This window comes from Helianthus annuus, chromosome 9 (assembly GCF_002127325.2).
Source record: "Helianthus annuus cultivar XRQ/B chromosome 9, HanXRQr2.0-SUNRISE, whole genome shotgun sequence".
In the NCBI taxonomy this organism is placed as follows: Eukaryota; Viridiplantae; Streptophyta; class Magnoliopsida; order Asterales; family Asteraceae; genus Helianthus; species Helianthus annuus.
In genome coordinates, this window is record NC_035441.2 from 183,641,700 (window position 1) to 183,656,200 (window position 14,501).

A 14,501-nucleotide genomic window follows, 5' to 3' on the forward strand; every position below is an offset into this window, starting at 1 on the left:
ATTTTTATGTTCCCTGATAAGTTAACAAGTTTAATAAAGTATTTATCAGATAACATATGTTTTGCTTATACACAAAAGTAAATTTATTTAGTTTTGCTATTTAACCTAAGTAGCGTTGTGCAACGGTTCAAAATCGGACCAAACCGGAACCGCTACATGTTGAATATAAGAACCGGAACCGGACCGTTTAAAAACAATTTCGGCTTGATTTGGAACCCGGTTAAACAGTTCTTGCCAGAACTGGTTGTCATTTCTTTATAGCACAACAATATCAATTTTTTCACAGGTTCTTGTAGAAGAAAAATCTAAAAATAAGCACATGTCGGTGAAAGTGAGTATAATGAAACATTTGAATATGTTATACAAATGACCTTATTTCAAGAATTTGATTAAAAGTAGTAAGAATTGGTTTTGATTATGAGTATGTTGTGACCGTGACACCACCAGATTCATGTTTGAGGGAATGAAAACTAGCATGTTTATTGTGTGCATTAAAATTAGCAAGTTTAAATTTAAACCGGTTCTAGCGGTTTTTTGACCGGACCCGTCAGTTTTAACCGGAACCGAACCGGAAACTGTTTTCACTCAAATTTAAGAACCGGAACCGGACCTTATACTTATATACAAAAATACGGTTCGAATCTAGCGGTTCTGGTTCAGTTTCATGGTTCTAATAGTTCGAAACCGTAAACCACTCAACCCTAAACCTATATTAGATGTAAATTGCTATGATAAAAATAACTAAAGTATATTTGAGAACAAGAATGAGAAAAACATGAATATGAAACTTGGTGGTGTGACTGGTGTCACTCACTCATACCTTAGATATATATGTTTGGTCCACGACACTCGACTATTTTAATACAAAAATATTAAATAAAAAATCATTATATTGGCAAGTACATATTTATGGAAACATACAAAAAAGGCCCCTCAAGATCCAATATGGTAAATGACATGTTACACCCTTAGCTTTCCCCGCAAGCATTAAACCAGCACTAGAAAAAAAGGGTAAAACAGTAAAATCACTGATTAAAAAAAAAGAAGAAGAAAAAGAAGGTATTATGAAAACCATTAAAAATAAAAATAAGGAGTGGGTTCTAACTGAGTGTGGGACCCACCTAACTCCAATCCATTCCTTCCTATAACTTCACCCATTACACCATTTTCCTTCACTTTTCTCCTTTCCACTATTTCTTCACATTTCACAAACACCAACCAACATGAATGAACAACAAGATAACTGGCTCACAGTCGCTATGGCGGACAACGACGTCGTTGCGGAGCTCCTTCTCCGTCTCCGACTACCAGTCCCACCGTCGTCTAACCGTCGACGTCGACCTGCCCCACCTCAACGCTGGACCATTCATCAACGCCGCTCCAGAACACAACCACCTTCTAACAAATCGGAAACACCGAGTGCTAGCCCCACCACTCCGTTATCCTGGAGCGGCGGCGCCACCTCCTTCAGCGGCGGCGCTGACAAAAGTGATAAAGTTCTAGAAGCTCTGGCAGATGTTTCAAGATCTAAGGTTTGTAAGCTGTACATAACTTCTGGTGGTGGTTTTATTTTATTTTTAGCAGTCAGCTAATTGGTAGTTGTAGATGCAATGACTACTACGGTTTTTTTTCCTGTATGGCAATTGACCGTTTTACCCTTCCACCACCCGAAATTTACCAACACAGATCTCGTTCTGTTTGTCTAGTTTTATTATTTACTTTAGATTAGGATATTAATTTATATAAATAAACTAGTTTATATAAATTTGAGGTAGAAGAAACAGAGGTGACTTCTGTTGAACGCATAGAGTCAGAAGATTAATAGACTTTCTACGTTTCTTTGCGAGCCCCACCCGCTATAAAAGTCACAAAAATAGGCTTCCAAATAAAGGGTATTTATGTCATTTTGGTGGCATATGATAATAAACTGCTGACACATATATACATAAAACAATCAGTCGAAATCATATCCGTCTACCTGTGGCAAAGAAAAGGGATGCCACTCATTAGTAAATGGTGTGGGCAGTTGAGGGCAGTTTCGTCATTTAATTCAAAAGGGTATAATATATGGCAGTTTTTATCGGTGGCGTGTTTTCGTGGCAAGTAAGGGTCTGCGTTTGAGTTTGGTGCGAGTGTTGGGTAGTGGTTGTGTTGTGTGTGTGTGTGTTTCTGATTGTCCTTTTAGTCATGCCACTTTTGTGATATTTTAACTCTTTTTTGTTATCCAGTTTGTAAATTAAATGTAGTAATAATTCAAAGTTCAAATTCAAACCATCAAATGTTACATTTTTGGTAATAAATAATAAGAATAACTTTACAGGTTTTTTGATTAAATTTTGGATTAAAAAATGATAGTTTTAAATCTTTTTCAAGATTCAAGAAAGTCATGTTTGACAAAGTCAAAAGTCAAAAGCTAAACCACTCTACAATGTTTTTAGTGTTTAGAATGGACCTGTCATCATCTTGTTTAGTTAAGTTAAATACCTCTCTAGGTAACATTAGCCTTTTTCTTTAGGGTGTTAATAAAGCCACACCCTAAAGTCTTATTTTCACACCCTTTATACGAGTCGTATAGGGTTATACGGCCGTATAGAATAATCTGACATGACAAATATTGGGTCATATAAGGCTATACCGCTCGTATAATGAATGTTAGGTTGTATAACATTCTATACGGGCTGTATAACATTATACGCGTCGTACTACATTATATTGTATAACATTATAGGGGTCGTATATATGGAGACAAAAAACATTCTCTGACATTTTTTTTTGTACAAGATTCTCCTATACGGCCCGTATAACTCTAGACGGGCCGTATAGCTGTAAGGGTATGAAAATAAGATTTTAGGCGTGTGGGAAGAGTGAGACACTTAAATAAACCTCTAGGTAACATTAGCCCATTTTTTTTATTAGGGCTGGTCCCATCTACTACACTTCTGGTCAAAAAATGGAAGCAGTACTAATTTTTTTATTTATATTTGTTTATAACTAAAAATACCCTTTTGGGTGGACAGAGTGAAGGATTGGTCACTATTATGTTGTGAAGTGGAGGTGAATAATTTCCCAAAAATTTGGGTTAAAATTAATTTGTTCAAGAATTTTATTTTTGACTTTTGAGATAAAGCAGAAAATAAGACAATAGTTGTGTTGCAGGGAATCTTTTTCCTTTTTTGTTTTTTTGAATGCAAAGATAACCATTGATTTTTCTTTACTAGTGTCTTAACATGTGAGATTGTTAGGTATATATTTATTCCTAAAATGTATAACCAAGTTTATGCAATTTTAGTATGAGCTTCAGTGGGTACAGAATATGAAAAAAACACTAGTCAGTTGCATACTGCATTGTTGGGAATCTTAAGGTTTAGGGTAACTTTGGATACAAGTAACTCATAGATCAGGAAAGGTTTAGTGTGTCACATGCCTGAATATATTAATGGTTTTATATAAGTTAAAGTTTAAACTATGTGAAAAGCATCCGTCTTTATTCATATGTATATTCAAATCTGAGCTTCAACTTTTTTGTTTGTTGTCATTACAATTGCACAATATGTATATTTCATGATTTGAGGGGGGTGTTTGACTGTTCGGGATTGCAGGTCAGGCCACCTGGCGAAGCGACTCCAACCAAGAGGCCAAGAAAGAAGAAAGTGAGTTGTTTATTTATTTATTTATGCTATTTTTAGTAAAAGAATTTCTTAATCAAGTTTTAACGTAGCTTAATGTCTTATTAACACATGTTATTGATTGTTTCTAGACTTTGGCTGCGCTTAAAGAGGAGGGGATTGTATTAATGGAGGAACAAAATGATTTGAAAAAGGTATGTCGAGTCATAATCGTGGTGATTCTTAGTGGTCAAACACACGTACCATTACTTTTACGCTGATCTTTGTTACCGTTTAACGCAGAAAATTGCCGCCCTACAGGCTAACTGTGAAAAACAGAGAGAGGAGAATGAGAGGCTGAAGAAGATTAAGGTAAAACATATTTTATAACATCTCCGTAAATTATATGATTATTTATTGGAACGCCTAACTCACACAACTTGATACTGCTAGGCTACAAGTAACAAGCCCTTTGGTATTTATACAAAGTAAGATTCAAATAACTAACATATTCTACTTTTATACTCCAGCTGGATATGCAAGTAGAGTCACAACTAAAGGCGACGAGAAGCGCGCATTTTGAAGTGGTGAATGAGCGAAATGACAAAACTGTCCTTCCTGATCTTAATGTTCCTTTTGGGGAGGATGTGATTGTGAGTTACTAAGAACATAGAATAAACATGGTATATTGAAGAATAGAAATAGAAAAAAATAAGTTCTAACATGGGATTGGATTCGAGACGGAAAGGCTTCCATATTTGTTTGGAAAGTTAATTTAATATAATTCTATGAAGGTAACTGAGGGTTATAGTTTATAAAACTTTTTAGATGTAGTTGGGTATTGTTGTTTTTGTACATTTATTACCCGGGTTTTTTTTTTCTTGGGTTTTTATAGATACTATGTAACTTTTGCAATTTTTGAACGTTAATGTTGCTTTGGACAGAACAAATATGCTTATGTTTTAAGACACTGAATGGAGTTTATATGATCTCAAACTCTCAAAGGCAGAGGTTAGGGTTTGTACATGACATGGCCTTCATGGAAGCTCAAGTAGATGGATGGATTCAATCCAATCCAGTTACAAAGGAACCTACTGAATCAGATTAAACAAAGTTTAACTTGGAAAAAAAGGGTTTTGATCAAAATGGACCAGCAAGTTGAAATGAGTTATTATAGGGAGAAAATAAATATTATTTAAATAGGTTCAATAGCTTCATATTTTATTGTGGCCAGTGGTGATGGATGGTGACGCCGGTTGAACCAACCGCAGTGGTAATGATGTTGGTGGTGTTGTAGTGGTGTCAATGGAGATCACATTGGTGGGAATGGGGTTGGCCTTTGTGGCACCAGGGGCGGTGGTTGTGATGACGGTGGGTGGTAGAAGTGACATATGGTTCAGTTATTTGTGGTGGCGATGGAGATGGTTGTGGGTGGTGGTGATGGAGATGGTTGAGGTGGCAGTCATAATGTTGGTTGCGGTAACAAGTAGGTGGTAGAGACAAACAATGGTCGTGAGTGGTGGAGAAGTGCTATACCCGTTTTCAGCTAACAACATATTTAAGATTGACCTAATCTATAATTTAAGTTGACCTAGCTGAACTAGAATATAATACTTTTTTTGAGTTATATGCTAAATAACCGAAACAAAAATCCTTAAAAATTTTTTTTTTTTTGAACGGTGAATATTACAATAATTTTGCTTCTAAATTATACCAAATAATAAACAATCTACAACCTCTACCACCTGCTAAAGCTGGAATGGCCCATAAAAAATAATACTAAAAAATGTTCATCCCTACGTAATCATCAAAGCTAAACATACCTCTGTTCAAATTCAAATAATTAAGTTAGATAGAGAGATAGTTAAACATACATGATACATTTTTAGGCTTTATCCATGCCACACTCGATTACACTTTCTCCTTTGATGGTACAATTTTTTAATCAGTTTCTGGCACAACCCACACCAGTAAACATGTGCTTTGCTTTCATCATCTTCAAATCTGTACAGTTTCTTTTATTTGCCAAATTAGTTTCACCATTATATATCAATTACCACTAAATGAAGTACTTAATTGATATCCTCACACCATCAATGATCGTACATTCTTGAAGTCGAATTCACATTTGGGGGGTGTTTGGCCTAGCTTTTTTAACAAAGCTTATAGCTTTTTTTAGCTTTTTTTACAAAATAAGCTTAATTTGGTGTTTGGTTTAGCTTTTTAAGCTTATGCTTATTAGCTTATATAAGCTAATTTGAAGAAGCTTATTTGAAGAAGCTTCTTGGTGTAAGGGCTAATGATATAAAATAAGGTATAAGCTAATCCAAACACTTAAAAAAAGCTTATCAAATGATAGAAAATAAGCTATAAGCTAGTTTAAAATATAAGCATAAGCTAAAAAATAAAAGCCAGGACAAACACCCCCTTGATCTATCTGACCTGTCATTTTCCTACGGAAAAGAACCATATGCAGTTATGCTCACAAAATTGTAACACGTGACGCAATCAATTCCATATTTATTAGATATAGATGTTATAATCTTTTTATTTTTCATGTTATACATAACTATTATATAGATGAATTAACGAGACTAAATTAATGAAATGTTTTTTTTTTCCATTCATTTAGTCTCTTTAATTCATCTATATAATAGTAATATATAACATGATATATAAAAAAGTAATAATATCTATATCAAATAAATATGGCACGTCACATGCTACAATTCTGTGAATATAAAATTCTTTTTCCTGGCTCTCTTATTTCACATCTTCGTATAATATCTCTTATTTTTTTAAAATATATATCTATAATTATTAATATTTAATTAATTACTAATTATTTAATATTTTCTTTATACAACATGTTATTTAGACAAGTGAGACTTATGATTGGGCGTTGCCTTGTGGGTCATTTGAGGACCCCAACTCTAGTTCTGAACGTGCATCCAGATTTTGTTGACATGCCGAACCACTTGGTCCTTTTTCCTTTGAATAAGCGTTTAAGGAATGGGAGTGTGTGGTAGAAGCTAGGAGAGTAGCTTTAGTTGATAACTGTTGAAGGTATGTTGTGTTTATATGTACTCTCTTGGAATTTACTGTTCTTTCCACTTTGGCATACCACTTTTCTACTCCTAGTCTCATGATCATTGTGTAACTTTTTTTCTAGCGGTAAAACTGGATCAATAACGGACTACTGGAGTATCATCATGTCACCAGCGGAACCATTCGATCATATTCATCTCCACTAGGCAATAATGCTTATACACCAATTCAGAAAAAACCCCATAAATATCCGAAAAAACCCCTTGTGGGAATCAAACTAATGATTGCATGACACGGGGCAAGTGCAAAATTTTTGTAGGATTGTCTTGTTTGGGTGAACCTTTCGCAATAATTTTGATGTTTGGTTGATTTTTCTTGCCAGCGGCCCTCTCACAAGCTGCAACGTACGAGTTTATTTAAAAGAAAATTTAATAATCTTATAATAAAAAGGTTAAATTTGCTATTTACCCTATGTGATAATCTTATAAAAAGGAGTATATTATATTTATTATAATTATAATGTAATTTGACATGATATAATGATAACCATTGAATGTAATTTAAAAAAAAATATGAAAACGTGTTATGTTGGATTGTATAAGATTGAAAGATATGAAATAATAGAGTATGAGGATGTGAATACAGCGATCCTATGTTTGTCACCTCATTGCTACCCCTGCAACCTTTTTTGGACTCACTATTTGAGTCATAATGCAAGAGTAAGGAGTTGGTGATTGATACAGTTGATGGCAATGTACTTATTCATAAGCTTCAATCCATATCTTTTGGATATCCACTTAGCCTTAACGACTCTTTACTTGTAATTTTAAAATAACCTTGTTTATCACTTTTGAATAACTTAACATATATGCTAAAAAGGCTGATATATAGATATATGGAGTTTTAGATTAAGATGAGAATACATATATTACCCATAGCTTTTTGGCATCCTGAAGAGCAACCATTAACTCAGACAAGCAAGACAAATTCAACAACTTCACATCACCCTTAAAATCCATAATCTCCTCGAACAAACGTGACAATAACACCACTCTGCTCGACAAATCTGTACAATCTTTCTTAAACTCTCCAGAGAATACAACACTGGATATCCGACCAATGTCCCTGACAACCTGGAGGAGTAATTGAATAGAACCGATATCTTCCATCGTATAACATTCCTGTTAGTAATCGACCTTCAACCATAACCACTACCATCCACTAATCTCTTGAAACCGTAATTTTCAGTAAATCCTCCAAGTTTTTTTTCGAGAAACCCAACAAAACCACGCATCAAAACAGATCAACAAGCTGAAATTAGGGCTTTGGTTGGTGGATGTGTGTGAAATTGCTCGTAAACGGTGGTGAGCGGTGGCTGTCGACGGTGCGAAACGGCGAGGAAGAAGACCGGTGATGGTGGGTGGGTTTGTTTGAGATCTGAAGGGGGGGGGGGAAGGAAGGTAGGGTTGGGTCCCACATATTTACTTTTTTATTTTTTTAATGTTTTATTTATTATTTATTATTTTTTAATATAAAGGGTAGTTTAGTCATTTCATAGCAACTTAACTAAAAAACTTAACGGACATCCACTATAGAGACTATCCAAGTAACAACCAAGCAAATCAAAGGAGCACCAATGTAATTTCCAAATTTTGGGGACTAAACCTCTTACTTTGGCAAACCACAGGGACTATCCGTGCATTTTACTCTATAAATTATAAACAAAAGACTCTAATTACCTCTCGTGCGTTGCGGCGAGACTTTACAATGACATTAAGTGATGTTGGAGGTGTTTGAGAACGACGATGATGGTGGAGGTGTTTGAAAACGACGGTGATGGTGGGGGTGTTTGAGAAGGACTGAATCCGACGACGATGATGGAGGTGTTTGAGAACGACGGTGATGGTGGAGGTGTTTGAGAAAGACTGAATCCGATGGCGATGGTGGAGGTGTTTGAGAAGGACTGGATTTGTTTTCGTAGATCTGGAATTTTGTTAGTTGGGAGGCTGAAAAGGTGGGTGGTTGATGGTGGTTGTTAGCGGCGATGGAAGTGGGTGGTGGTGTATTAAATTGAAGGTGGGTGGATGGGTGGTTGGTTGATGGTGGTTGTTAGCGACGGTGGAAGTGGATGGTGGCAGTGCACAAGCCCACCGTCTAGCCTGCCCAATAACCAGACTGTAAGTGTATTGCAGCCTATTACTGAAAATTCCTCAGGCCCATGCGTTAAATCCCACAACCCAATTAATTAGCTTTGAAATTTAATTGCCCTATTGTAACAACCCGCACGTTCGTGCGTTGTTACTGCTCGTTATACTCGTTACGCCTAGCACCCGAGATTCGGATCATAATGTAGCTATATCGCATACATCGCTGTTTCGCAGTATTATCGCATATTACGCATACTTTATCGCTATAACACATCGCCTCGCACACAATAACGCTCACGATGACGTTGAGTGAGGACCTATTCTACCCTCCTCGATGGTCGTGATGCATCGCAGAGTAACGCATATTCGAAACGAAACCCGGATATTGTACCGCAACTTTGAAATATGGATAAGTATACGACCCTATATGATTAATTATAATAAATATACGAAAATGAGGATGAAAATGTGTAACCAAACTATCGCAACGCTTAACGATCGAAACGGAACGCCAAAACTCAGCTCGCTGGAGGCATTTGATCGAATGACGCTTCGATCGAATGGCCATCCGATCGGAGTGCCATCCGATCGGACAGCCATCCGATCGGACAGCCATCCGATCTGACAGCCACCGATCCGACACACTGCACCACCTCCCCTCCTCTCTTGCCTATAAATACCCCCACTCTCACATCAACTGCCTTGATGTGACGACTCCCACTCGACCAGCACGCTTTTGGGCTATTTTCTCTCGATTTCTCGCGACTCTTGTAAGTTTACAACTCAAATCTTGTACTTCTATGATCTACACGCACTTCTTCATCATTTTCTCTTTTGAATCTTAATTTTTAATCGTGAAATCAATGGATTTGAGGAGTTCTAGGGTGATGTCATCATGAAGTTCTTATGGACTTCAAGTGTTGACTTCATTCCACTAAGAACAACTCAGACCCCAAGGATTTCCACAAGAATAAACAACATTTTCACTCAGATCTACACATAATCATGAATAAAAGGATTGAAAGATGGTTTTTCAACTTTCTTCCAACTCTTTTACACCCAATGCACTCAAGACCGATAGAATCGGAGCTTGTACCAACCTTCCACTCATTCTTAGTGACGTGTTGGTTCAAGATCTAGTTTCTAACAAAGAGACGACCGATTTCGGACTAACCAAGAACGACCATCACGAATCAGTAAACCGGTCAGATTTGGGTGATTCCTGTCCGATCGGTTCCCTTGGTTCGAGATGGGGTTTCTCTTGTTTAGCACGCCACAACACCGTCTCGATCAAAACCGCCAAAAACCTTCAAAGTTAGTCAAGCGCCAAGGACGACTAGATCGTTTGGACGGATTGCCGCCCGATCGGACCGTCGTCCTAACGGACAGGCAGTCATCCGAACGGACAGCCAGTCATCCGAACGGACAGGACAGCCATCCGATCGGATTACCATCCAACACTTGGTTCCCTCGCCGCCATTTAACACGCTCTTCAACGCTCACACTATCGATCTGTAATCAGGGTAATCTCAGACGCGCTCCCTTCAATCCAACCAAGTTTTGTTTGCTTGCCGAACATCGACTGTGAGTATACTTGAACCCTTTTTGCTTTTGCACTTTTGGGTGTAACATACGTTGCTATCAAATCGAATTACATCAAATGCTTAAACTACTTATCACTTGCGAATGACTTACGTGCATAGTTATACGTGATGCTAGTTACATATGTGCTGGGACTTATACTCGCGACGTCCCATCATGACTAGTATAGTACTATTGTGCCCGATGGGGTCTAGTTTAGCAATCGCAATCGCAGCTCGAGGAATTAGCTGGTAGTATCAGTTTTGTGAGTATATATGTCGTGTATTACGTATTATGTATGTGGAAATTCGCAGCTTTTATCTATTACACTATTTATTACATATCAAACCTGTATGCTCGCCAATACTTTTGTATTGACATTATTTTAACGTATGTTGCAGGTTTAGTCGCAGTCTACATCAAATCAAGCTAGGAAGTCTAGAAACTCACCTAAATTCTATGTTGTCGGATTTGTATTGTTCGAGAGGACAAGAAATCTGTGATGACTTATGTGATTGTATTATTTGTTAGTATGGGATAACAAGGGTAATAAATACTGTAGCAATTTAGTGGTTATGGATTCTCTTGAGCAATCTGATTCGCCTAGTGCCGCGCCCAGACGATTCCGCCATCGGTTGGGGTGTGACACCTATCCCTTTCGATTAATTGAATTTTGTTGTTATTATAAAAATATTCAAGTTCAATCCATTATTTATTAACTGAATGTTCAAGTAATTGTATCTTAAAACTCATAAATGTTTTGCCTAAAATGAAAAAAAAAACCTATTTTAGGATCGATGGCATATAACCCGATAATCATACCCCTGTGGGTCGTTGATAGTGGCTGTTAGCGGCGGTGGAAGTGGGTGGTTGTTGTTGGGTGGTGGTGGTGCGATTGTAGGTGGTGGTGGGTTGATGGTGGTGGTGGTGGTGGGAGGTACCGAGGTGGTGGTGGTGGTGGTAGAGAGAGAGAGTTATAATTATAATAATAGTTTTAAAAACATTTTGTTTTATTTTTTAAATAATATTAAATAAATGGGTAAAAAGACTAAAATACCCTTTTTGTAATTTTATTTAACCAAAAAACTAATTGGGTTTGGCCTAAAGGACAAAACGTGCAAGATTTTAGAACATTAAGTACAGAACTTGACAACTTTAATTTGTACTAAAGGATATCGCCTGCAATTTGGTGTAAACATAAAGGACAAACTTGTAATTTACTCTAAATTTTATAATGTGAAAAATCAATTTTCTCGAGTATATATCACCTTTCAACTAGTACCAAGTACCAACTACACACTTTCACATTTTTGTGTGCCATATAAAAAGGATTTACACATTTAAATTTGCATGTGTTAGGCCATCCGTAGTCATAAAGCCCTTTGTGGGGCGTTATGCGACACGTGTCATGCCACGTCACACAGGGGCGTTATATCACTAGAGCCCGTAGTCATAAAACCCCTACCCATCAATACCTAATTATTAATTTTCGTTTTTATTAATTAATTATAAAACCTTGCTTTATTTTGATTGGTCCAAACTTTGAAAATAACCCCCATCACCGGCGTTATATATATGGCGCCACCCAACTTTCTTTGTCTCATAAAGCCCCTCGTAGTGGTGTTTGGGGCTTTATAGGGGCTTTATGAGGGCATATAACGCCCCACTACACATGCTCTTAAAAGGAAATTATATAAAGGCAAAAAGTTAATTACACAGATGGACCCTGTGGTTTATAGCTAGTTTCGTATTTGGGTACTAACTTTTTTTAACAGGTTTATGTTTTATGGTTTCAATTTTGTAACACCTTTGGTTACTAACACCAAACTTAGTTAATTTTTATGTTAAATTTCAGTAAAATGACTAAAATACCCTTCCATATTAAAAGGACTATTTATGTCATTACTCTATTTTTAATTCTAAGGAACATTTTTAATTCAAACCAGATTCAACTAGAACAATATGCAAATTCAATGAAACCCTAGTTTAGAGATAAGATATATATACTTGTTATTAGGGTCTTGTGGGATTAAAAATAGAGTAATGACATAAATGGTCCTTTTAAAATGGAAGGGTATTTTAGTCATTTTATTGAAATTTAACATAAAATTAACTAAGTTTGGTGTTAGTAACCAAAGGTGTTGCAAAATTGAAACCATGAAACCTGAACCTGTTAAAAAAACTAGTACCCAAAGACGAAACTTGCTATAAACCACAGGGTCTATCTGTGTAATTAACTCTAAAGGCAAATGAGTACTCATTTACCATGAAAATCTATTTACTAGAGCACTTTACGCTAAATATGCACACAAAAAGATTTACATATTTAAATTTGCATGTTTTAATAGGAAATTAGATTAAGGCAAATGGGTATATCCTCTTTTTATGTATATAAATTGTATATGTAATTAGAGTTTAAGAAAAATTAACTAATATGATTAAGTGATGACGGGGGTAGCCCAAATCTCAATAAAATGGCTAATATACATAACAGCTTAAAAGGTTAAAAGGTTGAGAGGTTCAATACGCGCGAACTTGGGTAAGCAGCAAAAAGGACGTGAACAGTAAACCATCACTTCACTGGTTGCTTGCCCAACCTTCTCACAGCTGTAAAAGAGAACCTGTGCACAGAGCACACTCTTTTACCCGCAGGTCCAAACCCTTCAACCCCTAAATGGGTAAGTCCTCCACTGCAAACATGGTTCACTAGTCCAGAGCTTCTCCTTTGGGAGATGCCTTTCCCTATAAAGCATAAGTCAGGTCCAGCATTCAACACACTCCAGATCAGTTGTAATCTCACCTGAACTTCTGATCTCTCTCTTCTCCCTCAAGAACTTGTTCATTATAAGTTCTCTTCTTCGCTCACAAAATACAACTTCCGCGATCACATTCTGGGCTGGAACCTTTTCAGCTTAGAATTAGCGAAGAACAATAACATTACTAGTGAACCTCTCTCTACGTTTTGCAAACGTGGAGGGACCCCACGACCTGCGTTAGGCTAATCGAACCCCTGAACCCTTTTACCCAGAGATGTCGCTACAGGCCTTGGTCTATTATTTGTTGTATCAACAAGTTGGCGCCCACCGTGGGGCTACGCCGCTTACTTTATCTTAAAGACCAGTTGTGTAGCTCCATTTTCTCTTTACATCATGTCTAAAAGCGAGTCTCTCGGTCAGGTAAATCAAGTGCCTAACAACACTGATTAAACACCAAATTCTGGTCGGATCTCACCGGTCAAATCTACATTTCTTTCTACTCCAAGAAGTACTCCAACGGGAACTTTTTCCCGGAGTTTACCTCTTTTCATACACCAACCCCATCTCGATCAGGGGATGCATCTCCTCAAATCAGTGTAATGCGTACACCGAAACGCATAGATCTAACACCTGAGGGAGTAGTTAGAAATCTCTTACAACTGAGATTTCTTCTCAACTAGCATGTGAGCTTAGAAAGGGAAAAAAGGGTGAGAATAAGACTAAATTATGAGGAGTCTAAACCCTCATTATCACATGGCCCTCCATATCTTCCTTTTAGCAGCTCACGTTCAACCATATCTTACCTTGAAGCTGGTCCTAGTGTCACAGACCAACCACTCAAGCCTTTAAGCTTCTGGGAGGACAAGTTCAACCGCTTTTTCCTTATTTACCTCCCAACCCGTTACAACCGGTGCACCTATTGGGCATAAAACCACTTTTGATCAATTATGGTAAGTCACCAACTTCAAGTGTTCCCCCTCCCATTGCTACTTCGTGAAAACCAGCCATGGCCACCCTGCCTTCGGCTCGTGGTATGGTCATGAACACATCAATGGGAATGCCTTATACAGTAAGCCTTTAAGGATTTAACCTTATGACACAGATGATGACATCTTTCATGAGTACCATCAGAAAGCCTTTAACGCTTTAACCTTATGCCCTAGCTGATGACACAGACGATGGCACAATTTCCTTTGCAGCACGTGAAAGTTGGATAATGACACAGAAAGCCTTCAAGGCTTTAACCTTAACTTCATCAACCAAGTGCCAACCACTCACCAGGGTACCTCAAACGGTAACCCAGCTTCAAGGGTAGTAGAAGACCTCTCAAAACCCTACAAGCCTAACAAACTTGTCTTGCTTCT

General features: G+C 37.2%; 1 protein-coding gene across 1 annotated transcript; it reads left to right on the forward strand.

The window, feature by feature from the left end:
* The first annotated feature begins 1,169 nt into the window (after positions 1-1,169).
* On the forward strand, positions 1,170-4,520 carry LOC110880056. The gene is made up of 5 exons (XM_022128612.2): positions 1,170-1,532; positions 3,600-3,650; positions 3,758-3,820; positions 3,909-3,977; positions 4,136-4,520. The coding sequence occupies exons 1-5, from the start codon at positions 1,224-1,226 to the stop codon at positions 4,268-4,270; spliced, it is 627 nt and encodes a 208-aa protein (XP_021984304.1). The 5' UTR covers positions 1,170-1,223; the 3' UTR covers positions 4,271-4,520.
* Positions 4,521-14,501: the final 9,981 nt, after the last annotated feature.

What these genes read in the sequence shown, in the direction of transcription:
- LOC110880056 (XM_022128612.2), top strand. Translation starts at nt 1,224, where the DNA reads ATGAATGAACAACAAGATAACTGGCTCACAGTCGCTATGGCGGACAAC. An exon ending in CAGATGTTTCAAGATCTAAG is followed by an intron (nt 1,533 to 3,599) that starts GTTTGTAAGCTG and finishes TCGGGATTGCAG; the next exon opens with GTCAGGCCACCTGGCGAAGC. An exon ending in AGAGGCTGAAGAAGATTAAG is followed by an intron (nt 3,978 to 4,135) that starts GTAAAACATATT and finishes TTTATACTCCAG; the next exon opens with CTGGATATGCAAGTAGAGTC.